Raw genomic sequence first — 26,625 nt, 5'->3', positions numbered from 1 at the left:
ATATGCTTCTGGTCACACTCACAGCTCTCTGACACGGTGAGAACAATATGCTTCTGGTCACACTCACAGCTCTCTGACACGGTGAGAACAATATGCTTCTGGCCACACTCACAGCTCTCTGACACGGTGAGAACAATATGCTTCTGGCCACACTCACAGCTCTCTGACACGGTGAGAACAATATGCTTCTGGCCACACTCACACACTTCACACACACTGTACATTCCTCCTTGATCCAACACATCCTAATCACTGATCCTAATCACTGATCCTATTTACTGATCCTACTCACTGATCCTACTCACTGATCCTAATCACTGATCCTAATCACTGATCCTACTCACTGATCCTACTCACTGATCCTAATCACCGATTCTAATCACTGATCCTACTCACTGATCCTACTCACTGATCCTAATCACTGATTCTAATCACTGATCCTACTCACTGATCCTACTCACTAATCCTACTCACTGATCCTAATCACTGATCCTACTCACTGGTCCTAATCGCTGATCCTACTCACTGATCCTAATCACTAATCCTAATCACTGATCCTAATCACTGATCCTAATCGCTGATCCTACTCACTGATCCTAATCACTAATCCTAATCACTGATCCTAATCGCTGATCCTACTCACTGATCCTAATCACTGATCCTACTCACTGATCCTAATCACTAATCCTAATCACTGATCCTAATCACTGATCCTAATCACTAATCCTAATCACTGATCCTACTCACTGATCCTAATCATTGATCATAATCACTGATCCTAATCACTGATCCTAATCACTAATCCTACTCGCTGATCCTAATCACTGATCCTAATCACTAATCCTAATCACTGATCCTACTCACTGATCCTAATCACTGATCCTACTCACTAACACATTGGTTAGGTGAAAACAGGAGTTAAACTCCAGATAGCATTCACCAATTGCCAGGCTGTCATTGTAAATAAGTACGTGTTCTTAGTTGACCTGCCTGGTAAAATAAAGGTCAAATAAAATAGTAATTCAGTCAGTGCAAGAGATGAAGAAAGGATGCTGGTTCATGACCACTTCTTTATGATCCTCTGTTCCTGTCTCAAAGTCTTTCAGTGCTCATCAACATCAGTCTGGCCTTCAGTCTGGCCTTCAGTCTGGCCTTCAGTCTGACCTTCAGTCTGGCCTTCAGTCTGGCCTTCAGTCTGACCTTCAGTCTGGCCTTCAGTCTGGCCTTCAGTCTGGCCTTCAGTCTGGCCTTCAAAACTGACCTTCAGTCTAACTTTCAGTCTGACTTTCAGTCTGAATTTCAGTCTAACTTTCAGTCTGTCAGCCAAGCCTCCTATCTTCTATCTATACTATTGTGATTCTGTCTGTTTGTCTGTTCATTGCTGTGACTGAAATCACTCCAATGTCCCCTAACTCTACCAATGATTAACTGTTTGTGCGTACGCCACCGCTCTCTGTATCCCGTCACATCTCTTCTCTGTAAATATTGACTCAGATCGAGTCTGTGTCTATCCTACAGACATGAATATACCTTAATGCCCTCTAGAACAGCTGTCCCTATCACCTTATAATACGTCATTATCACTAGGGTTTAATATTGTCCGAAAACATTCTACACGTTCTACACATCCTTCCTGCGAATATTGCAACCGTCCTGAAATAAATCTGACATAATTATACCACAGATAGAACAATGAGACAGATATTTCACAGGTTGTGTAAATGTGAAATATCCGATTGGCGTTCCCACTCACTACCAAATATGGCAGTGAGAGGAAGCCCAGTGGCTGACAGTGGGAGAAAATGGAAGGAGGTGGATTTTGGCCAACATTCTGCACATTTTCTCATCGGGGAAACTTTTGACCTCAATACAGTTTTCTGTCCCCAAAACTAAAATCTGTTATGAACAGAGTAGACTACATTTTGTATGATTTTACCCTTTGCCAAAGTTGTTAAAAATGGCATTGTTTAGAAGGAATGCAAAGGCTAATTGAGTTATTGCACACGCTCACTCCACAGAGTAGGCGTTTCCTAATGGAAATATGCAGATGTATGCTAGAACGAGCTAATAGGATCTCGCTAGCTTGTGCTTGGCTCTGCCCACCATTTTGCTTGTTCTGCCCACTATGACTCATTTGTTTCAATTGGAAAGACAGGATGTGGTCTATTTTGGTTTAGCTATAAAAAATTGAGAAATGTAAATGGAGAAAATACGGACAGGAAACTAATGGTTTCTTGTTGTATTTGTCACAATTTATTCAACTCAAAGTTCTGTAAAAGTCACCACAAAATGTGTTGATGTAGCCTAAATGTAGGCGTAAAATATGATTCGGTTATTAGCCTACAGGCTAGTGAAAATGTTATTTGTTTTAGCTTACCCATAACTTTGACTGAAAGATTCCAGCCAGCTTGTTGGCTCTTTTCACTCCCCCTGGACCTGGCCATCAGGGGGATTCAGAAGGTTGTGGTTTATACCCTGGACCTGGCTATCAGGGGGATTCAGAAGGTTGTGGTTTATACCCTGGTCCTGGCTATCAGGGGGATTCAGAAGGTTGTGGTTTATACCCTGGTCCTGGCTATCAGGGGGATTCAGAAGGTTGTGGTTTATGACCTGGACCTGGCTATCAGGGGGATTCAGAAGGTTGTGGTTTATGACATGGCTATCAGGGGGATTCAGAAGGTTGTGGTTTATGACCTGGACCTGGCTATCAGGGGGATTCAGAAGGTTGTGGTTTATGACCTGGCTATCAGGGGGATTCAGAAGGTTGTGGTTTATAACCTGGACCTGGCTATCAGGGGGATTCAGAAGGTTGTGGTTTATGACCTGGACCTGGCTATCAGGGGGATTCAGAAGGTTGTGGTTTATGACCTGGACCTGGCTATCAGGGGGATTCAGAAGGTTGTGGTTTATGACCTGGACCTGGCTATCAGGGGGATTCAGAAGGTTGTGGTTTATGACCTGGCTATCAGGGGGATTCAGAAGGTTGTGGTTTATGACCTGGCTATCAGGGGATTCAGAAGGTTATGGTTTATGACCTGGACCTGGTTATCAGGGGGGTTCACAAGGTTGTGGTTTATATCCTGGACCTGGCTATCAGGGGGATTCAGAAGGTTGTCGTTTATAACCTGGACCTGGCTATCAGGGGGATTCAGAAGGTTGTGGTTTATGACCTGGACCTGGCTATCAGGGGGATTCAGAAGGTTGTGGTTTATGACCTGGACCTGGCTATCAGGGGGATTCAGAAGGTTGTGGTTTATGACCTGGACCTGGCTATCAGGGGGATTCAGAAGGTTGTGGTTTATGACCTGGACCTGGCTATCAGGGGGATTCAGAAGGTTGTGGTTTATGACCTGGACCTGGCTATCAGGGGGATTCAGAAGGTTGTGGTTTATGACCTGGCTATCAGGGGGGTTCACAAGGTTGTGGTTTATAACCTGGACCTGGCTATCAGGGGGATTCAGAAGGTTGTGGTTTATAACCTGGACCTGGTTATCAGGGGATTCAGAAGGTTGTGGTTTATATCCTGGACCTGGCTATCAGGGGGATTCAGAAGGTTGTGGTTTATGACCTGGCTATCAGGGGGATTCAGAAGGTTGTGGTTTATAACCTGGACCTGGCTATCAGGGGGATTCAGAAGGTTGTTGTTTATAACCTGGACCTGGCTATCAGGGCGATTCAGAAGGTTGTGGTTTATGACCTGGCTATCAGGGGGATTCAGAAGGTTGTGGTTTATAACCTGGACCTGGCTATCAGGGGGATTCAGAAGGTTGTGGTTTATGACCTGGACCTGGCTATCAGGGGGATTCAGAAGGTTGTGGTTTATGACCTGGACCTGGCTATCAGGGGGAATCAGAAGGTTGTGGTTTATGACCTGGACCTGGCTATCAGGGGGATTCAGAAGGTTGTGGTTTATATCCTGGACCTGGCTATCAGGGGGGTTCACAAGGTTGTGGTTTATGACCTGGACCTGGCTATCAGGGGGATTCAGAAGGTTGTGGTTTATGACCTGGACCTGGCTATCAGGGGGATTCAGAAGGTTGTGGTTTATGACCTGGACCTGGCTATCAGGGGGATTCAGAAGGTTGTGGTTTATGACCTGGCTATCAGGGGGATTCAGAAGGTTGTGGTTTATGACCTGGACCTGGCTATCAGGGGGATTCAGAAGGTTGTGGTTTATGATCTGGCTATCAGGGGGATTCAGAAGGTTGTGGTTTATAACCTGGACCTGGCTATCAGGGGGATTCAGAAGGTTGTGGTTTATGACCTGGACCTGGCTATCAGGGGGAATCAGAAGGTTGTGGTTTATAACCTGGACCTGGCTATCAGGGGGAATCAGAAGGTTGTGGTTTATATCCTGGACCTGGCTATCAGGGGGATTCAGAAGGTTGTGGTTTATGACCTGGACCTGGCTATCAGGGGGATTCAGAAGGTTGTGGTTTATGACCTGGACCTGGCTATCAGGGGGATTCAGAAGGTTGTGGTTTATGACCTGGACCTGGCTATCAGGGGGATTCAGAAGGTTGTGGTTTATGACCTGGCTATCAGGGGGATTCAGAAGGTTGTGGTTTATGACCTGGACCTGGCTATCAGGGGGATTCAGAAGGTTGTGGTTTATGATCTGGCTATCAGGGGGATTCAGAAGGTTGTGGTTTATAACCTGGACCTGGCTATCAGGGGGATTCAGAAGGTTGTGGTTTATGATCTGGCTATCAGGGGGATTCAGAATGTTGTGGTTTATAACCTGGACCTGGCTATCAGGGGGATTCAGAAGGTTGTGGTTTATGACCTGGACCTGGCTATCAGGGGGAATCAGAAGGTTGTGGTTTATAACCTGGACCTGGCTATCAGGGGGATTCAGAAGGTTGTGGTTTATATCCTGGACCTGGCTATCAGGGGGATTCAGAAGGTTGTGGTTTATGACCTGGACCTGGCTATCAGGGGGATTCAGAAGGTTGTGGTTTATGACCTGGACCTGGCTATCAGGGGGATTCAGAAGGTTGTGGTTTATGACCTGGACCTGGCTATCAGGGGGATTCAGAAGGTTGTGGTTTATGACCTGGCTATCAGGGGGATTCAGAAGGTTGTGGTTTATGACCTGGACCTGGCTATCAGGGGGATTCAGAAGGTTGTGGTTTATGATCTGGCTATCAGGGGGATTCAGAAGGTTGTGGTTTATAACCTGGACCTGGCTATCAGGGGGATTCAGAAGGTTGTGGTTTATGACCTGGACCTGGCTATCAGGGGGATTCAGAAGGTTGTGGTTTATAACCTGGACCTGGCTATCAGGGGGATTCAGAAGGTTGTGGTTTATAACCTGGACCTGGCTATCAGGGGGATTCAGAAGGTTGTGGTTTATGACCTGGACCTGGCTATCAGGGGGATTCAGAAGGTTGTGGTTTATGACCTGGACCTGGCTATCAGGGGGATTCAGAAGGTTGTGGTTTATGACCTGGACCTGGCTATCAGGGGGATTCAGAAGGTTGTGGTTTATAACCTGGACCTGGCTATCAGGGGGATTCAGAAGGTTGTGGTTTATGACCTGGACCTGGCTATCAGGGGGATTCAGAAGGTTGTGGTTTATGACCTGGCTATCAGGGGGATTCAGAAGGTTGTGGTTTATGACCTGGACCTGGCTATCAGGGGGATTCACAAGGTTGTGGTTTATATCCTGGACCTGGCTATCAGGGGGATTCAGAAGGTTGTGGTTTATAACCTGGACCTGGCTATCAGGGGGATTCAGAAGGTTGTGGTTTATGACCTGGACCTGGCTATCAGGGGGATTCAGAAGGTTGTGGTTTATGACCTGGACCTGGCTATCAGGGGGATTCAGAAGGTTGTGGTTTATGACCTGGACCTGGCTATCAGGGGGATTCAGAAGGTTGTGGTTTATGACCTGGACCTGGCTATCAGGGGGATTCAGAAGGTTGTGGTTTATGACCTGGACCTGGCTATCAGGGGGATTCAGAAGGTTGTGGTTTATGACCTGGCTATCAGGGGGATTCAGAAGGTTGTGGTTTATAACCTGGACCTGGCTATCAGGGGGATTCAGAAGGTTGTGGTTTATAACCTGGACCTGGCTATCAGGGGATTCAGAAGGTTGTGGTTTATATCCTGGACCTGGCTATCAGGGGGATTCAGAAGGTTGTGGTTTATGACCTGGCTATCAGGGGGATTCAGAAGGTTGTGGTTTATAACCTGGACCTGGCTATCAGGGGGATTCAGAAGGTTGTTGTTTATAACCTGGACCTGGCTATCAGGGCGATTCAGAAGGTTGTGGTTTATGACCTGGCTATCAGGGGGATTCAGAAGGTTGTGGTTTATAACCTGGACCTGGCTATCAGGGGGATTCAGAAGGTTGTGGTTTATGACCTGGACCTGGCTATCAGGGGGATTCAGAAGGTTGTGGTTTATGACCTGGACCTGGCTATCAGGGGGATTCAGAAGGTTGTGGTTTATGACCTGGACCTGGCTATCAGGGGGATTCAGAAGGTTGTGGTTTATACCTGGACCTGGCTATCAGGGGGATTCAGAAGGTTGTGGTTTATGACCTGGACCTGGCTATCAGGGGGATTCAGAAGGTTGTGGTTTATGACCTGGACCTGGCTATCAGGGGGATTCAGAAGGTTGTGGTTTATAACCTGGACCTGGCTATCAGGGGGATTCAGAAGGTTGTGGTTTATGACCTGGACCTGGCTATCAGGGGGATTCAGAAGGTTGTGGTTTATGACCTGGACCTGGCTATCAGGGGGATTCAGAAGGTTGTGGTTTATGACCTGGCTATCAGGGGATTCAGAAGGTTGTGGTTTATAACCTGGACCGGGCTATCAGGGGATTCAGAAGGTTGTGGTTTATAACCTGGACCTGGCTTTCAAGGGGATTCAGAAGGTTGTGGTTTATGACCTGGACCTGGCTATCAGGGGGAATCAGAAGGTTGTGGTTTATAACCTGGACCTGGCTATCAGGGGGATTCAGAAGGTTGGGTTTATGACCTGGACCTGGCTATCAGGGGGAATCAGAAGGTTGTCGTTTATAACCTGGACCTGGCTATCAGGGGATTCAGAAGGTTGTGGTTTATGACCTGGCTATCAGGGGGATTCAGAAGGTGGTCGTTTATAACCTGGACCTGGCTATCAGGGGGAATCAGAAGGTTTTGGTTTATGACCTGGCTATCAGGGGGAATCAGAAGGTTGTGGTTTATGACCTGGACCTGGCTATCAGGGGGATTCAGAAAGTTGTGGTTTATGACCTGGCTATCAGGGTGATTCAGAAGGTTGTGGTTTATGACCTGGACCTGGCTATCAGGGGGATTCAGAAGGTTGTGGTTTATGACCTGGACCTGGCTATCAGGGGGATTCAGAAGGTTGTGGTTTATGACCTGGACCTGGCTATCAGGGGGATTCAGAAGGTTGTGGTTTATAACCTGGACCTGGCTATCAGGGGGATTCAGAAGGTTGTGGTTTATGACCTGGACCTGGCTATCAGGGGGATTCAGAAGGTTGTGGTTTATGACCTGGACCTGGCTATCAGGGGGATTCAGAAGGTTGTGGTTTATAACCTGGACCTGGCTATCAGGGGGATTCAGAAGGTTGTGGTTTATGACCTGGACCTGGCTATCAGGGGGAATCAGAAGGTTCTGGTTTATGACCTGGACCTGGCTATCAGGGGGATTCAGAAGGTTGTTGTTTATAACCTGGACCTGGCTATCAGGGGGATTCAGAAGGTTGTTGTTTATGACCTGGCTATCAGGGGATTCAGAAGGTTATGGTTTATGACCTGGACCTGGCTATCAGGGGGATTCAGAAGGTTGTGGTTTATGACCTGGACCTGGCTATCAGGGGGATTCAGAAGGTTGTGGTTTATGACCTGGACCTGGCTATCAGGGGGATTCAGAAGGTTGTGGTTTATGACCTGGACCTGGCTATCAGGGGGATTCAGAAGGTTGTGGTTTATGACCTGGACCTGGCTATCAGGGGGATTCAGAAGGTTGTGGTTTATGACCTGGACCTGGCTATCAGGGGATTCAGAAGGTTGTGGTTTATACCCTGGACCTGGCTATCAGGGGGGTTCACAAGGTTGTGGTTTATAACCTGGCTATCAGGTGGATTCAGAAGGTTGTGGTTTATGACCTGGCTATCAGGTGGATTCAGAAGGTTGTGGTTTATGACCTGGCTATCAGGGGGATTCAGAAGGTTGTGGTTTATGACCTGGCTATCAGGGGGATTCAGAAGGTTGTGGTTTATGACCTGGCTATCAGGGGGATTCAGAAGGTTGTGGTTTATGACCTGGCTATCAGGGGGATTCAGAAGGTTGTGGTTTATGACCTGGCTATCAGGGGGATTCAGAAGGTTGTGGTTTATGACCTGGACCTGGCTATCAGGGGGATTCACAAGGTTGTGGTTTATGACCTGGCTATCTGGGGGATTCAGAAGGTTGTGGTTTATGACCTGGCTATCAGGGTTATTCAGAAGGTTGTGGTTTATAACCTGGACCTGGCTATCAGGGGGATTCAGAAGGTTGTGGTTTATGACCTGGCTATCAGGGGGATTCAGAAGGTTGTGGTTTATGACCTGGCTATCAGGGGGATTCAGAAGGTTGTGGTTTATGACCTGGACCTGGCTATCAGGGGGATTCAGAAGGTTGTGGTTTATGACCTGGCTATCAGGGGGATTCAGAAGGTTGTGGTTTATGACCTGGCTATCAGGGGGATTCAGAAGGTTGTGGTTTATGACCTGGACCTGGCTATCAGGGGGATTCAGAAGGTTGTGGTTTATGACCTGGCTATCAGGGGGATTCAGAAGGTTGTGGTTTATAACCTGGACCTGGCTATCAGGGGGATTCAGAAGATTGTGGTTTATGACCTGGACCTGGCTATCAGGGGATTCAGAAGGTTATGGTTTATGACCTGGACCTGGCTATCAGGGGGATTCAGAAGGTTGTGGTTTATAACCTGGACCTGGCTATCAGGGGGATTCAGAAGGTTGTGGTTTATGACCTGGACCTGGCTATCAGGGGGATTCAGAAGGTTGTGGTTTATACCCTGGACCTGGCTATCAGGGGGATTCAGAAGGTTGTGGTTTATAACCTGGACCTGGCTATCAGGGGGATTCAGAAGGTTGTGGTTTATAACCTGGACCTGGCTATCAGGGGGATTCAGAAGGTTGTGGTTTATAACCTGGACCTGGATATCAGGGGGATTCAGAAGGTTGTGGTTTATGACCTGGCTATCGGGGGGATTCAGAAGGTTGTGGTTTATGACCTGGCTATCAGGGGGATTCAGAAGGTTGTGGTTTATGACCTGGACCTGGCTATCAGGGGGATTCAGAAGGTTGTGGTTTATGACCTGGCTATCAGGGGGATTCAGAAGGTTGTGGTTTATAACCTGGACCTGGCTATCAGGGGGATTCAGAAGATTGTGGTTTATGACCTGGACCTGGCTATCAGGGGATTCAGAAGGTTATGGTTTAGGACCTGGACCTGGCTATCAGGGGGATTCAGAAGGTTGTGGTTTATAACCTGGACCTGGCTATCAGGGGGATTCAGAAGGTTGTGGTTTATGACCTGGACCTGGCTATCAGGGGGATTCAGAAGGTTGTGGTTTATACCCTGGACCTGGCTATCAGGGGGATTCAGAAGGTTGTGGTTTATAACCTGGACCTGGCTATCAGGGGGATTCAGAAGGTTGTGGTTTATAACCTGGACCTGGCTATCAGGGGGATTCAGAAGGTTGTGGTTTATAACCTGGACCTGGCTTTCAGGGGGATTCAGAAGGTTGTGGTTTATGACCTGGCTATCAGGGGGATTCAGAAGGTTGTGGTTTATGACCTGGCTATCAGGGGGATTCAGAAGGTTGTGGTTTATGACCTGGACCTGGCTATCAGGGGGATTGAGAAGGTTGTGGTTTATAACCTGGACCTGGCTATCAGGGGGATTCAGAAGGTTGTGGTTTATAACCTGGCTATCAGAGGGATTCAGAAGGTTGTGGTTTATGACCTGGACCTGGCTATCAGGGGGGTTCACAAGGTTGTGGTTTATATCCTGGACCTGGCTATCAGGGGGATTCAGAAGGTTGTGGTTTATAACCTGGACCTGGCTATCAGGGGGATTCAGAAGGTTGTGGTTTATGACCTGGACCTGGCTATCAGGGGGATTCAGAAGGTTGTGGTTTATGATCTGGATCTGGCTATCAGGGGGAATCAGAAGGTTGTGGTTTATAACCTGGACCTGGCTATCAGGGGGATTCAGGTTGTGGTTTATAACCTGGACCTGGCTATCAGGGGGGTTCAGGTTGTGGTTTATAACCTGGACCTGACTATCAGGGGGATTCACAAGGTTGTGGTTTATGATCTGGCTATCAGGGGATTCAGAAGGTTGTGGTTTATGACCTGGACCTGGCTATCAGAGGGATTCAGAAGGTTGTGGTTTATGACCTGGACCTGGCTATCAGGGGGTTTGAGAAGGTTGTGGTTTATGACCTGGACCTGGCTATCAGGGGGATTCAGAAGGTTGTGGTTTATGACCTGGACCTGGCTATCAGGGGATTCAGAAGGTTGTGGTTTATACCCTGGACCTGGCTATCAGGGGGATTCAGAAGGTTGTGGTTTATGATCTGGATCTGGCTATCAGGGGGAATCAGAAGGTTGTGGTTTATAACCTGGACCTGGCTATCAGGGGGATTCAGGTTGTGGTTTATAGCCTGGACCTGGCTATCAGGGGGGTTCAGTTTGTGGTTTATAACCTGGACCTGGCTATCAGCGGGATTCACAAGGTTGTGGTTTATGACCTGGACCTGGCTATCAGGGGGATTCAGAAGGTTGTGGTTTATAACCTGGACCTGGCCATCAGGGGGAATCAGGTTGTGGTTTATAACCTGGACCTGGCTATCAGGGGGATTCAGGTTGTGGTTTATAACCTGGACCTGGCTATCAGGGGGGTTCAGGTTGTGGTTTATAACCTGGACCTGGCTATCAGGGGGATTCAGGTTGTGGTTTATAACCTGGACCTGGCTATCAGGGGGATTCCGAAGGTTGTGGTTTATACCCTGGATCTGGCTATCAGGGGGATTCAGAAGGTTGTGGTTTATATCCTGGACCTGGCTATCAGGGGGATTCAGAAGGTTGTGGTTTATACCCTGGACCTGGCTATCAGGGGGATTCAGAAGGTTGTGGTTTATAACCTGGACCTGGCTATCAGGGGGATTCAGGTTGTGGTTTATAACCTGGACCTGGCTATCAGGGGGATTCACAATGTTGTGGTTTATGATCTGGCTATCAGGGGGATTCAGAAGGTTGTGGTTTATGACCTGGCTATCAGGGGGATTCAGAAAGTTGTGGTTTATGACCTGGACCTGGCTATCAGGGGGGATCAGAAGGTTGTGGTTTATGACCTGGACCTGGCTATCAGGGGGATTCAGAAGGTTGTGGTTTATGACCTGGACCTGGCTATCAGGGGATTCAGAAGGTTGTGGTTTATGACCTGGACCTGGCTATCAGGGGGGTTCACAAGGTTGTGGTTTATATCCTGGACCTGGCTATCAGGGGGATTCAGAAGGTTGTGGTTTATGACCTGGCTATCAGGGGGATTCAGAAGGTTGTGGTTTATGACCTGGCTATCAGGGGGATTCAGAAGGTTGTGGTTTATGACCTGGCTATCAGGGGGATTCAGAAGGTTGTGGTTTATGACCTGGACCTGGCTATCAGGGGGATTGAGGAGGTTGTGGTTTATAACCTGGACCTGGCTATCAGGGGGATTCAGAAGGTTGTGGTTTATAACCTGGCTATCAGAGGGATTCAGAAGGTTGTGGTTTATGACCTGGACCTGGCTATCAGGGGGGTTCACAAGGTTGTGGTTTATATCCTGGACCTGGCTATCAGGGGGATTCAGAAGGTTGTGGTTTATAACCTGGACCTGGCTATCAGGGGGATTCAGAAGGTTGTGGTTTATGACCTGGACCTGGCTATCAGGGGGATTCAGAAGGTTGTGGTTTATGATCTGGATCTGGCTATCAGGGGGAATCAGAAGGTTGTGGTTTATAACCTGGACCTGGCTATCAGGGGGATTCAGGTTGTGGTTTATAACCTGGACCTGGCTATCAGGGGGGTTCAGGTTGTGGTTTATAACCTGGACCTGGCTATCAGGGGGATTCACAAGGTTGTGGTTTATGATCTGGCTATCAGGGGATTCAGAAGGTTGTGGTTTATGACCTGGACCTGGCTATCAGAGGGATTCAGAAGGTTGTGGTTTATGACCTGGACCTGGCTATCAGGGGGTTTGAGAAGGTTGTGGTTTATGACCTGGACCTGGCTATCAGGGGGATTCAGAAGGTTGTGGTTTATGACCTGGACCTGGCTATCAGGGGATTCAGAAGGTTGTGGTTTATACCCTGGACCTGGCTATCAGGGGGATTCAGAAGGTTGTGGTTTATGATCTGGATCTGGCTATCAGGGGGAATCAGAAGGTTGTGGTTTATAACCTGGAACTGGCTATCAGGGGGATTCAGGTTGTGGTTTATAACCTGGACCTGGCTATCAGGGGGGTTCAGGTTGTGGTTTATAACCTGGACCTGGCTATCAGGGGGATTCACAAGGTTGTGGTTTATGACCTGGACCTGGCTATCAGGGGGATTCAGAAGGTTGTGGTTTATAACCTGGACCTGGCTATCAGGGGGAATCAGGTTGTGGTTTATAACCTGGACCTGGCTATCAGGGGGATTCAGGTTGTGGTTTATAACCTGGACCTGGCTATCAGGGGGGTTCAGGTTGTGGTTTATAACCTGGACCTGGCTATCAGGGGGATTCAGGTTGTGGTTTATAACCTGGACCTGGCTATCAGGGGGATTCAGAAGGTTGTGGTTTATGACCTGGCTATCAGGGGGATTCAGAAGGTTGTGGTTTATGACCTGGCTATCAGGGGGATTCAGAAGGTTGTGGTTTATGACCTGGACCTGGCTATCAGGGGGATTGAGAAGGTTGTGGTTTATAACCTGGACCTGGCTATCAGGGGGATTCAGAAGGTTGTGGTTTATAACCTGGCTATCAGAGGGATTCAGAAGGTTGTGGTTTATGACCTGGACCTGGCTATCAGGGGGGTTCACAAGGTTGTGGTTTATATCCTGGACCTGGCTATCAGGGGGATTCAGAAGGTTGTGGTTTATAACCTGGACCTGGCTATCAGGGGGATTCAGAAGGTTGTGGTTTATGACCTGGACCTGGCTATCAGGGGGATTCAGAAGGTTGTGGTTTATGATCTGGATCTGGCTATCAGGGGGAATCAGAAGGTTGTGGTTTATAACCTGGACCTGGCTATCAGGGGGATTCAGGTTGTGGTTTATAACCTGGACCTGGCTATCAGGGGGGTTCAGGTTGTGGTTTATAACCTGGACCTGACTATCAGGGGGATTCACAAGGTTGTGGTTTATGATCTGGCTATCAGGGGATTCAGAAGGTTGTGGTTTATGACCTGGACCTGGCTATCAGAGGGATTCAGAAGGTTGTGGTTTATGACCTGGACCTGGCTATCAGGGGGTTTGAGAAGGTTGTGGTTTATGACCTAGACCTGGCTGTCAGGGGGATTCAGAAGGTTGTGGTTTATGACCTGGACCTGGCTATCAGGGGATTCAGAAGGTTGTGGTTTATACCCTGGACCTGGCTATCAGGGGGATTCAGAAGGTTGTGGTTTATATCTGGATCTGGCTATCAGGGGGAATCAGAAGGTTGTGGTTTATAACCTGGACCTGGCTATCAGGGGGATTCAGGTTGTGGTTTATAACCTGGACCTGGCTATCAGGGGGGTTCAGTTTGTGGTTTATAACCTGGACCTGGCTATCAGCGGGATTCACAAGGTTGTGGTTTATGACCTGGACCTGGCTATCAGGGGGATTCAGAAGGTTGTGGTTTATAACCTGGACCTGGCCATCAGGGGGAATCAGGTTGTGGTTTATAACCTGGACCTGGCTATCAGGGGGATTCAGGTTGTGGTTTATAACCTGGACTTGGCTATCAGGGGGGTTCAGGTTGTGGTTTATAACCTGGACCTGGCTATCAGGGGGATTCAGGTTGTGGTTTATAACCTGGACCTGGCTATCAGGGGGATTCCGAAGGTTGTGGTTTATACCCTGGATCTGGCTATCAGGGGGATTCAGAAGGTTGTGGTTTATATCCTGGACCTGGCTATCAGGGGGATTCAGAAGGTTGTGGTTTATACCCTGGACCTGGCTATCAGGGGGATTCAGAAGGTTGTGGTTTATAACCTGGACCTGGCTATCAGGGGGATTCAGGTTGTGGTTTATAACCTGGACCTGGCTATCAGGGGGATTCACAAGGTTGTGGTTTATGATCTGGCTATCAGGGGGATTCAGAAGGTTGTGGTTTATGACCTGGCTATCAGGGGGATTCAGAAGGTTGTGGTTTATGACCTGGACCTGGCTATCAGGGGGGATCAGAAGGTTGTGGTTTATGACCTGGACCTGGCTATCAGGGGGATTCAGAAGGTTGTGGTTTATGACCTGGACCTGGCTATCAGGGGATTCAGAAGGTTGTGGTTTATGACCTGGACCTGGCTATCAGGGGGGTTCACAAGGTTGTGGTTTATATCCTGGACCTGGCTATCAGGGGGATTCAGAAGGTTGTGGTTTATGACCTGGCTATCAGGGGGATTCAGAAGGTTGTGGTTTATGACCTGGCTATCAGGGGGATTCAGAAGGTTGTGGTTTATGACCTGGCTATCAGGGGGATTCAGAAGGTTGTGGTTTATGACCTGGACCTGGCTATCAGGGGGATTGAGAAGGTTGTGGTTTATAACCTGGACCTGGCTATCAGGGGGATTCAGAAGGTTGTGGTTTATAACCTGGCTATCAGAGGGATTCAGAAGGTTGTGGTTTATGACCTGGACCTGGCTATCAGGGGGGTTCACAAGGTTGTGGTTTATATCCTGGACCTGGCTATCAGGGGGATTCAGAAGGTTGTGGTTTATAACCTGGACCTGGCTATCAGGGGGATTCAGAAGGTTGTGGTTTATGACCTGGACCTGGCTATCAGGGGGATTCAGAAGGTTGTGGTTTATGATCTGGATCTGGCTATCAGGGGGAATCAGAAGGTTGTGGTTTATAACCTGGACCTGGCTATCAGGGGGATTCAGGTTGTGGTTTATAACCTGGACCTGGCTATCAGGGGGGTTCAGGTTGTGGTTTATAACCTGGACCTGGCTATCAGGGGGATTCACAAGGTTGTGGTTTATGATCTGGCTATCAGGGGATTCAGAAGGTTGTGGTTTATGACCTGGACCTGGACCTGGCTATCAGAGAGATTCAGAAGGTTGTGGTTTATGACCTGGACCTGGCTATCAGGGGGTTTGAGAAGGTTGTGGTTTATGACCTGGACCTGGCTATCAGGGGGATTCAGAAGGTTGTGGTTTATGACCTGGACCTGGCTATCAGGGGATTCAGAAGGTTGTGGTTTATACCCTGGACCTGGCTATCAGGGGGATTCAGAAGGTTGTGGTTTATGATCTGGATCTGGCTATCAGGGGGAATCAGAAGGTTGTGGTTTATAACCTGGAACTGGCTATCAGGGGGATTCAGGTTGTGGTTTATAACCTGGACCTGGCTATCAGGGGGGTTCAGGTTGTGGTTTATAACCTGGACCTGGCTATCAGGGGGATTCACAAGGTTGTGGTTTATGACCTGGACCTGGCTATCAGGGGGATTCAGAAGGTTGTGGTTTATAACCTGGACCTGGCTATCAGGGGGAATCAGGTTGTGGTTTATAACCTGGACCTGGCTATCAGGGGGATTCAGGTTGTGGTTTATAACCTGGACCTGGCTATCAGGGGGGTTCAGGTCGTGGTTTATAACCTGGACCTGGCTATCAGGGGGATTCAGGTTGTGGTTTATAACCTGGACCTGGCTATCAGGGGGATTCAGAAGGTTGTGGTTTATACCCTGGACCTGGCTATCAGGGGGATTCAGAAGGTTGTGGTTTATATCCTGGACCTGGCTATCAGGGGGATTCAGAAGGTCGTGGTTTATACCCTGGACCTGGCTATCAGGGGGATTCAGAAGGTTGTGGTTTATAACCTGGACCTGGCTATCAGGGGGATTCAGGTTGTGTTTTATAACCTGGACCTGGCTATCAGGGGGATTCACAAGGTTGTGGTTTATGATCTGGCTATCAGGGGGATTCAGAAGGTTGTGGTTTATGACCTGGCTATCAGGGGGATTCAGAAGGTTGTGGTTTATGACCTGGACCTGGCTATCAGGGGGGATCAGAAGGTTGTGGTTTATGACCTGGACCTGGCTATCAGGGGGATTCAGAAGGTTGTGGTTTATGACCTGGACCTGGCTATCAGGGGATTCAGAAGGTTGTGGTTTATGACCTGGACCTGGCTATCAGGGGGGTTCACAAGGTTGTGGTTTATATCCTGGACCTGGCTATCAGGGGGATTCAGAAGGTTGTGGTTTATAACCTGGACCTGGCTATCAGGGGGATTCAGAAGGTTGTGGTTTATGATCTGGATCTGGCTATCAGGGGGAATCAGAAGGTTGTGGTTTATAACCTGGACCTGGCTATCAGGGGGATTCAGGTTGTGGTTTATAACCTGGACCTGGCTATCAGGGGGGTTCAGGTTGTGGTTTATAACCTGGACCTGGCTATCAGGGGGATTCACAAGGTTGTGGTTTATAACCTGGACCTGGCTATCAGGGGGATTCACAAGGTTGTGGTTTATGACCTGGACCTGGCTATCAGGGGGATTCAGTAGGTTGTGGTTTATGACCTGGACCTGGCTATCAGGGGGATTCAGAAGGTTGTGGTTTATAACCTGGACCTGGCTATCAGGGGGATTCAGAAGGTTGTGGTTTATTACCTGGACCTGGCTATCAGGGGGTTTGAGAAGGTTGTGGTTTATAACCTGGACCTGGCTATCAGGGGGTTTGAGAAGGTTGTGGTTTATGACCTGGACCTGGCTATCAGGGGGATTCAGAAGGTTGTGGTTTATAACCTGGACCTGGCTATCAGGGGGATTCAGAAGGTTGTGGTTTATGACCTGGACCTGGCTATCAGGGGGATTGAGAAGGTTGTGGTTTATGACCTGGACCTGGCTATCAGGGGGATTCAGGTTGTGGTTTATGACCTGGACCTGGCTATCAGGGGGATTCAGAAGGTTGTGGTTTATGATCTGGCTATCAGGGGGATTCAGAATGTTGTGGTTTATGACCTGGACCTGGCTATCAGGGGGATTCAGAAGCTTGTGGTTTATAACCTGGACCTGGCTATCAGGGGGATTCGGAATGTTGTGGTTTATAACCTGGACCTGGCTATCAGGGGGATTCAGAAGGTTGTGGTTTATGACCTGGACCTAGCTATCAGGGGGATTCAGAAGGTTGTGGTTTATAACCTGGACCTGGCTATCAGGGGGAATCAGAAGGTTGTGGTTTATAACCTGGACCTGGCTATCAGGGGGGTTCAGGTTGTGGTTTATAACCTGGACCTGGCTATCAGGGGGATTCAGGTTGTGGTTTATAACCTGGACCTGGCTATCAGGGGGATTCAGGTTGTGGTTTATAACCTGGACCTGGCTATCAGGGGGATTCAGGTTGTGGTTTATAACCTGGACCTGGCTATCAGGGGGATTCAGGTTGTGGTTTATGACCTGGACCTGGCTATCAGGGGGATTCACAAGGTTGTGGTTTATGACCTGGACCTGGCTATCAGGGGGATTCAGAAGGTTATGGTTTATGACCTGGACCTGGCTATCAGGGGGATACAGAAGGTTGTGGTTTATGACCTGGCTATCAGAGGGATTCAGAAGGTTGTGGTTTATGACCTTGCTATCAGGGGGATTCAGAAGGTTGTGGTTTATGACCTGGACCTGGCTATCAGGGGGGATCAGAAGGTTGTGGTTTATGACCTGGACCTGGCTATCAGGGGGATTCAGAAGGTTGTGGTTTATGACCTGGACCTGGCTATCAGGGGATTCAGAAGGTTGTGGTTTATGACCTGGACCTGGCTATCAGGGGGGTTCACAAGGTTGTGGTTTATATCCTGGACCTGGCTATCAGGGGGATTCAGAAGGTTGTGGTTTATGACCTGGCTATCAGGGGGATTCAGAAGGTTGTGGTTTATGACCTGGCTATCAGGGGGATTCAGAAGGTTGTGGTTTATGACCTGGCTATCAGGGGGATTCAGAAGGTTGTGGTTTATGACCTGGACCTGGCTATCAGGGGGATTGAGAAGGTTGTGGTTTATAACCTGGACCTGGCTATCAGGGGGATTCAGAAGGTTGTGGTTTATAACCTGGCTATCAGAGGGATTCAGAAGGTTGTGGTTTATGACCTGGACCTGGCTATCAGGGGGGTTCACAAGGTTGTGGTTTATATCCTGGACCTGGCTATCAGGGGGATTCAGAAGGTTGTGGTTTATAACCTGGACCTGGCTATCAGGGGGATTCAGAAGGTTGTGGTTTATGACCTGGACCTGGCTATCAGGGGGAATCAGAAGGTTGTGGTTTATAACCTGGACCTGGCTATCAGGGGGATTCAGGTTGTGGTTTATAACCTGGACCTGGCTATCAGGGGGGTTCAGGTTGTGGTTTATAACCTGGACCTGGCTATCAGGGGGATTCACAAGGTTGTGGTTTATGACCTGGACCTGGCTATCAGGGGGATTCAGAAGGTTGTGGTTTATAACCTGGCTATCAGAGGGATTCAGAAGGTTGTGGTTTATGACCTGGACCTGGCTATCAGGGGGGTTCACAAGGTTGTGGTTTATATCCTGGACCTGGCTATCAGGGGGATTCAGAAGGTTGTGGTTTATAACCTGGACCTGGCTATCAGGGGGATTCAGAAGGTTGTGGTTTATGACCTGGACCTGGCTATCAGGGGGAATCAGAAGGTTGTGGTTTATAACCTGGACCTGGCTATCAGGGGGATTCAGGTTGTGGTTTATAACCTGGACCTGGCTATCAGGGGGGTTCAGGTTGTGGTTTATAACCTGGACCTGGCTATCAGGGGGATTCACAAGGTTGTGGTTTATGACCTGGACCTGGCTATCAGGGGGATTCAGAAGGTTGTGGTTTATAACCTGGACCTGGCTATCAGGGGGAATCAGGTTGTGGTTTATAACCTGGACCTGGCTATCAGGGGGATTCAGGTTGTGGTTTATAACCTGGACCTGGCTATCAGGGGGGTTCAGGTTGTGGTTTATAACCTGGACCTGGCTATCAGGGGGATTCAGGTTGTGGTTTATAACCTGGACCTGGCTATCAGGGGGATTCAGAAGGTTGTGGTTTATACCCTGGACCTGGCTATCAGGGGGATTCAGAAGGTTGTGGTTTATATCCTGGACCTGGCTATCAGGGGGATTCAGAAGGTTGTGGTTTATACCCTGGACCTGGCTATCAGGGGGATTCAGAAGGTTGTGGTTTATAACCTGGACCTGGCTATCAGGGGGATTCAGGTTGTGGTTTATAACCTGGACCTGGCTATCAGGGGGATTCACAAGGTTGTGGTTTATGATCTGGCTATCAGGGGGATTCAGAAGGTTGTGGTTTATGACCTGGCTATCAGGGGGATTCAGAAGGTTGTGGTTTATGACCTGGACCTGGCTATCAGGGGGGATCAGAAGGTTGTGGTTTATGACCTGGACCTGGCTATCAGGGGGATTCAGAAGGTTGTGGTTTATGACCTGGACCTGGCTATCAGGGGATTCAGAAGGTTGTGGTTTATGACCTGGACCTGGCTATCAGGGGGGTTCACAAGGTTGTGGTTTATATCCTGGACCTGGCTATCAGGGGGATTCAGAAGGTTGTGGTTTATAACCTGGACCTGGCTATCAGGGGGATTCAGAAGGTTGTGGTTTATGATCTGGATCTGGCTATCAGGGGGAATCAGAAGGTTGTGGTTTATAACCTGGACCTGGCTATCAGGGGGATTCAGGTTGTGGTTTATAACCTGGACCTGGCTATCAGGGGGGTTCAGGTTGTGGTTTATAACCTGGACCTGGCTATCAGGGGGATTCACAAGGTTGTGGTTTATAACCTGGACCTGGCTATCAGGGGGATTCACAAGGTTGTGGTTTATGACCTGGACCTGGCTATCAGGGGGATTCAGTAGGTTGTGGTTTATGACCTGGACCTGGCTATCAGGGGGATTCAGAAGGTTGTGGTTTATAACCTGGACCTGGCTATCAGGGGGATTCAGAAGGTTGTGGTTTATTACCTGGACCTGGCTATCAGGGGGTTTGAGAAGGTTGTGGTTTATAACCTGGACCTGGCTATCAGGGGGTTTGAGAAGTTTGTGGTTTATGACCTGGACCTGGCTATCAGGGGGATTCAGAAGGTTGTGGTTTATAACCTGGACCTGGCTATCAGGGGGATTCAGAAGGTTGTGGTTTATGACCTGGACCTGGCTATCAGGGGGATTGAGAAGGTTGTGGTTTATGACCTGGACCTGGCTATCAGGGGGATTCAGGTTGTGGTTTATGACCTGGACCTGGCTATCAGGGGGATTCAGAAGGTTGTGGTTTATGATCTGGCTATCAGGGGGATTCAGAATGTTGTGGTTTATGACCTGGACCTGGCTATCAGGGGGATTCAGAAGCTTGTGGTTTATAACCTGGACCTGGCTATCAGGGGGATTCAGAATGTTGTGGTTTATAACCTGGACCTGGCTATCAGGGGGATTCAGAAGGTTGTGGTTTATGACCTGGACCTAGCTATCAGGGGGATTCAGAAGGTTGTGGTTTATAACCTGGACCTGGCTATCAGGGGGAATCAGAAGGTTGTGGTTTATAACCTGGACCTGGCTATCAGGGGGGTTCAGGTTGTGGTTTATAACCTGGACCTGGCTATCAGGGGGATTCAGGTTGTGGTTTATAACCTGGACCTGGCTATCAGGGGGATTCAGGTTGTGGTTTATAACCTGGACCTGGCTATCAGGGGGATTCAGGTTGTGGTTTATAACCTGGACCTGGCTATCAGGGGGATTCAGGTTGTGGTTTATGACCTGGACCTGGCTATCAGGGGGATTCACAAGGTTGTGGTTTATGACCTGGACCTGGCTATCAGGGGGATTCAGAAGGTTATGGTTTATGACCTGGACCTGGCTATCAGGGGGATACAGAAGGTTGTGGTTTATGACCTGGCTATCAGAGGGATTCAGAAGGTTATGGTTTATGACCTGGACCTGGCTATCAGGGGGATTCAGAAGGTTGTGGTTTATGACCTGGACCTGGCTATCAGGGGGATTCAGAAGGTTGTGGTTTATAACCTGGACCTGGCTATCAGGGGGATTCAGAAGGTTGTGGTTTATGACCTGGACCTGGCTATCAGGGGGATTCAGAAGGTTGTGGTTTATAACCTGGACCTGGCTATCAGGGGGATTCAGAAGGTTGTGGTTTATGACCTGGACCTGGCTATCAGGGGGATTCAGAAGGTTGTGGTTTATAACCTGGACCTGGCTATCAGGGGGATTCAGGTTGTGGTTTATAACCTGGACCTGGCTATCAGGGGGATTCAGAAGGTTGTGGTTTATAACCTGGACCTGGCTATCAGGGGGATTCAGAAGGTTGTGGTTTATCATAACCTGCTCATTGTGGTCACTTTGTCACAGGGAACATATCAGATGTTCCACTAAACAAACAGACAAGGAAATAGGCCTAGTAGTGTAGGACAGCACAGCGGTTGATCAAATCCTTGCCAGTCTGACTAGTCCAGCCTGTCTACTCATTTTTGTTATTGTAACATCATGGAACAATGTTGCAAATGTCTATTTCCTCGAGAGCGTTTGTGGACACAATGTACCTACCATTTTGTTAACAGTGAGTATGGCTGGAGCTTTGTGAATGTGAGATGGAGATTGCCTTCAGTAACTGTGTCAACAGGTCGCGTGTAGCCTACACATGATAGTCAGCAATGCAGTTTATGGAAGTCATGCATGTAAGTGATGTATTCTATTGAGGACTATGTTGAGCAGGCCTATAGGCTAAATATGGTCGGCTGCTAGCGTTGTGATGACTGGTCTAGTGTAGGTTGTGAAACCAGGGAGTCGATATGTTCCGTTCATGCATGCAGCTATCGTGCATATTTACTATTTTTGCTTTAGTGCTGCATAACATTTTAAATGATTGGTCTACAGGACCCGTCAATATTTTTCTCCCGAAACGGGAAGGAGCTTGTTCAGGAAGTCCCAGGATACCGGTCACCTGTATTAAACCCTACATATCCCTTTATACTAAGAAATAACACTCCTCTGTGTACTCTCTACCCTCTCCCTCGACCTCTCCCTTTCCCCCCTCTTCCCTCTCCCTCCCCTGCTCTCCCTCCTCCCTCGCCCTCCCCCCTCTCCCCCCTCCAGGTGCGTTACACCCAGCTGGTGCATCAGAAGACGAGGAAGCCAGCGGGTCGATGCATGGGAGGAGTCAGGGGCGGGGTCGGGGGCGTGCCTGAGGGTCGTCTGGGGGCAAGGGGCGGGTCCAGGAGGTCAGGATATGCCTTTGCCCACCAGGAGGGCTTTGGGGAGCTCATCACCTCTGGGAAGAACATGAGACTGTCCTCCCTGGCCCTGGCCAACTTTGCTTCCAGACACAGCTCCAGCTGGATAGACACCCTGCGCAGAAAGAAGCACTCAAACACACATCCCCCGCAGAGCGCCTCAGGAGAGAGCAGCCCGGCACCTAGCTATGTGTCGGGATCGGCTGCCCCCCTGTCCAATTCATCCTCTCTCCTGGGAGGGTCACAGGATACTCCCCTGGAGGAGGGAACACACACGCTGCCTGTCATACTCCCACAGGTGGCTTCTGGCCCTCCCACAAACACACCTCCAGCGTTAGCTCCAGCCCAGATCCCCTCTGCTGACGCTCTCACCCCCACCTCGGTGAGGAGTCCTGGGGGAGACTCGGTTGGTGGCTGGAACCTTAGTCTGGGCGCTGTACAGGTGAGATACTGTCATCTTCTTTAATCTGTTTCTCACACACAACCTCACACACAACCTCACACACAACCTCACACACAACCTCACACACAACCTCACACACAACCTCACACACACAACAGTAACCGTCTGTTCCACCTGTCCTGCAGGATGCTCTATTTGGTTGGAGGGGGGGCGCCTCTCGCACCAGCGGAACCAGCAGCCCGGGACCTCCCCTTGTTCCCAAGGAAACCAACCACACCGTGTGAGACGGACAGACAGATGGACAGATGATAGAAAGAAGAAGGACAGGCTGTCATATCCCACTGGATTCTCTTGGAATACGTGAAGAAATACTACATTTGGAAGTTTGTAATACTGAAGTTGGAATGTTGGAATGGCACTCACCCTGGGTTAGGAAGAGATCCAAAGTGGCAGCCATTGTAGGCGGAAGGCATACACACCCATCAACACACACGGGCATTTGTATGACACTGTCGTTGCAATAGGGTTGGTACATATATGTATCCGTCTGAAAGATAGTGTGGGGTAGTTGTGATAGACATGTTCAGATTACCCACAACCCACTGCTCTGTCTTCTTCAACCAATGAGGCAGACTGAAAGAAGCACTTCTTCATGCAAATGATGTAGCCATCTGCTGAAGAGCTTGGTACCACAGGGATCCGGAGAGAAACCCCGCTCTAACAACACCGCTGTGGTTCAGACATGACTATACTATTTATACAATGGATCACATGTCATAACATCATATCAGATTGGTTCAAAGCAAAGTATTGAATTGAGTCTTTATGACAGAAGAGAGATTCATTTGATCGTCAGAAAGGTGGTGAATTGAGTCTTTATGACAGAAGAGAGGTTCATTTGATCGTCAGAAAGGTGGTGATTTGAGTCTTTATGACAGAAGAGAGGTTCATTTGATCGTGAGAAAGGTGGTGATTTGAGTCTTTATGACAGAAGAGAGGTTCATTTGATCGTCAGAAAGGTGGTGATTTGAGTCTTTATGACAGAAGAGAGGTTCATTTGATCGTCAGAAAGGTGGTGAATTGAGTCTTTATGACAGAAGAGAGTTTCATTTGATCGTCAGAAAGGTGGTGAATTGAGTCTTTATGACAGAAGAGAGGTTCATTTGATCGTCAGAAAGGTGGTGAATTGAGTCTTTATGACAGAAGAGAGATTCATTTGATCGTCAGAAAGGTGGTGAATTGAGTCTTTATGACAGAAGAGAGGTTCATTTGATCGTGAGAAAGGTGGTGAATTGAATCTTTATGACAGAAGAGAGGTTCATTTGATCGTGAGAAAGGTGGTGAATTGAGTCTTTATGACAGAAGAGAGATTCATTTGATCGTCAGAAAGGTGGTGAATTGAGTCTATGACAGAAGAGAGTTTCATTTGATCGTCAGAAAGGTGGTGAATTGAGTCTTTATGACAGAAGAGAGATTCATTTGATCGTCAGAAAGGTGGTGAATTGAGTCTTTATGACAGAAGAGAGATTCATTTGATCGTCAGAAAGGTGGTGAATTGAGTCTTTATGACAGAAGAGAGGTTCATTTGATCGTCAGAAAGGTGGTGAATTGAGTCTTTATGACAGAAGAGAGGTTCATTTGATCGTCAGAAAGGTGGTGAATTGAATCTTTATGACAGAAGAGAGGTTCATTTGATCGTCAGAAAGGTGGTGAATTGAGTCTTTATGACAGAAGAGAGGTTCATTTGATCGTCAGAAAGGTGGTGAATTGAGTCTATGACAGAAGAGAGTTTCATTTGATCGTCAGAAAGGTGGTGAATTGAGTCTTTATGACAGAAGAGAGGTTCATTTGATCGTCAGAAAGGTGGTGAATTGAGTCTTTATGACAGAAGAGAGGTTCATTTGATCGTCAGAAAGGTGGTGAATTGAATCTTTATGACAGAAGAGAGGTTCATTTGATCGTCAGAAAGGTGGTGAATTGAGTCTTTATGACAGAAGAGAGGTTCATTTGATCGTCAGAAAGGTGGTGAATTGAGATGAAATAGCAGAATGAGTGGTTTTTATGATCAGCTGTTGTTAGACATAGTACTCCAATACACCTGTCTGTATCCAGCTGTTAACCAATCATAAACATGTCTTTAATAGGCCAAGTAATGCTGTCTACCTTCTCTAATAATGTATGACACAGTGTAAACCAATGCAGTAGTGTAGAGCTGTCCCTCTAACCTGTACAGTCTGTATGAGGAATGTCTCTGGAACCTTATCAGTGGTCCTGATGTTTGTATTCATGATTACATATTGCTGTGTCACCATGCCCAAAGGCTTAGTCAAACCAGACAGGCTGCACGATCCTACACTCTTATGGGTACATACTACTGTACATTCTCTATCTGTCTGCCTGAATGTCTGTCTGACTGACATTTTCACATATAGTCCGTCTGTTGTTTTAGCCAATAACTTGGCAGGACACTGAGGGGTTCAGTCAGCCAACCAATGACTGAAGAATGCAGGATGCTGTCCTTGCTGGAATGTTGTAGTATATGTCATCATAAGTTCATGGGCAGAGTTTCTGTGTTCACCATAGTTCTCAGTGAGAACGCCATTTTGATCTTACAGGACCAGCAAGACTCCTCTTCGTCATGTTCTTCTTCATCCTCCTCCACTGCACCATATTGGTGACCTGCTGCTGGGCCCACAGACAGAACTACAGTTATATCACAGACTCTGAGCCCTACCTGTACTGGGCTGAAGAGAGAGGAGATGGACTTCTAACAAAAACCTGGACCTCCATGTTGCTTTAGGGCGGACTGACTGAGGCGTTGTGAGAGACAATGGACAGTAAGGCCTCTATGGCGTCCATGTTGGTTTGGGGCGGACTGAGTGTGTGGGAAAAGCTAATATGCTAATATGTGCTTATGCAGTCAGACAGTAACCTGTAGTTACCTAGAGACTGAGCTGGTCTAGGAACAGGAGAACGTGTTAATGAATGGAGGCTTGGGAGGGAGGGATCAGGGATATTATTATTAAGCCTTAATAAATCCACAGTAATGATGATCAACCCAATTCATCCCTCTACTAGGCATGTCATCATGTAACGTACTCCTTCTATACAGCAGGGGCAAACAAACCCAGTCCTCCAGGGCCACTGGAATGATGCTTTCACTGTTGGACTCTACAGCATACAGCTTCTGCTTAGAAAGATATAGGGTGAAACTAGGTGAGACAGCTGTTGTACTCTACAGCAGTGGTATTCAAAGTCCAGGTCGTGAGTGAACTGCAGTTGGATCGCAGCAACAAAAAAAACATTTTTTATTTTTTTAGGAACAAAAAATTAAGAGTACAGATTATTGTATGCGTCAACATAAAAACATTTTTGAGAAAGATAATTTGAAAAATAAAATGTATTTATTGTTTTCTTTTAATTTTGATAAGAGATGAACATGTAATGAATTGAAGGTTATTTGCTGAATTTTCCGATTTTAAGGTTATGTTATTTGTTTTGGGGTGGCAAAAAAATGTTGTGAAGATAAATGGCTTCCCCGGAAATTGTGTCCGGGAAAAATGGGGTCCCAGCTGAACAAGTTTGAATACCACTGTTCTACAGCATACAGCCTCTGGTTAGAAAGATTATAGGGTGAAAGCAGCACAAGCAGTCTTTGCTGGACCTGTCTCTCCCTGCTGTAGAGGGATCAAACCATCTGTAAGTCAGTGCAACACAATATCACACTCAATTTGTGCAAA

General features: G+C 48.0%; 1 protein-coding gene across 1 annotated transcript in view; it reads left to right on the top strand.

Annotated features, from left to right (window-relative positions):
- The window catches only part of atp8b2 (ATPase phospholipid transporting 8B2), a gene marked incomplete in the record, with an annotated part of 86,377 nt that extends 60,435 nt beyond the window's left edge, over window positions 1-25,942 (top strand). Inside the window, 2 exon segments of the mRNA XM_055924996.1 lie at window positions 22,346-22,924; window positions 23,071-25,942. Of these exon segments, the coding sequence (XP_055780971.1) occupies window positions 22,346-22,924; window positions 23,071-23,169 (678 nt within the window).
- Window positions 25,943-26,625: the final 683 nt, after the last annotated feature.

Source organism: Salvelinus fontinalis, chromosome 6 (assembly GCF_029448725.1).
Source record: "Salvelinus fontinalis isolate EN_2023a chromosome 6, ASM2944872v1, whole genome shotgun sequence".
NCBI lineage: Eukaryota > Metazoa > Chordata > Actinopteri > Salmoniformes > Salmonidae > Salvelinus > Salvelinus fontinalis.
Note: the sequence above shows the minus strand (reverse complement) of the source record. Positions and strands in the feature narration are given on the sequence as shown.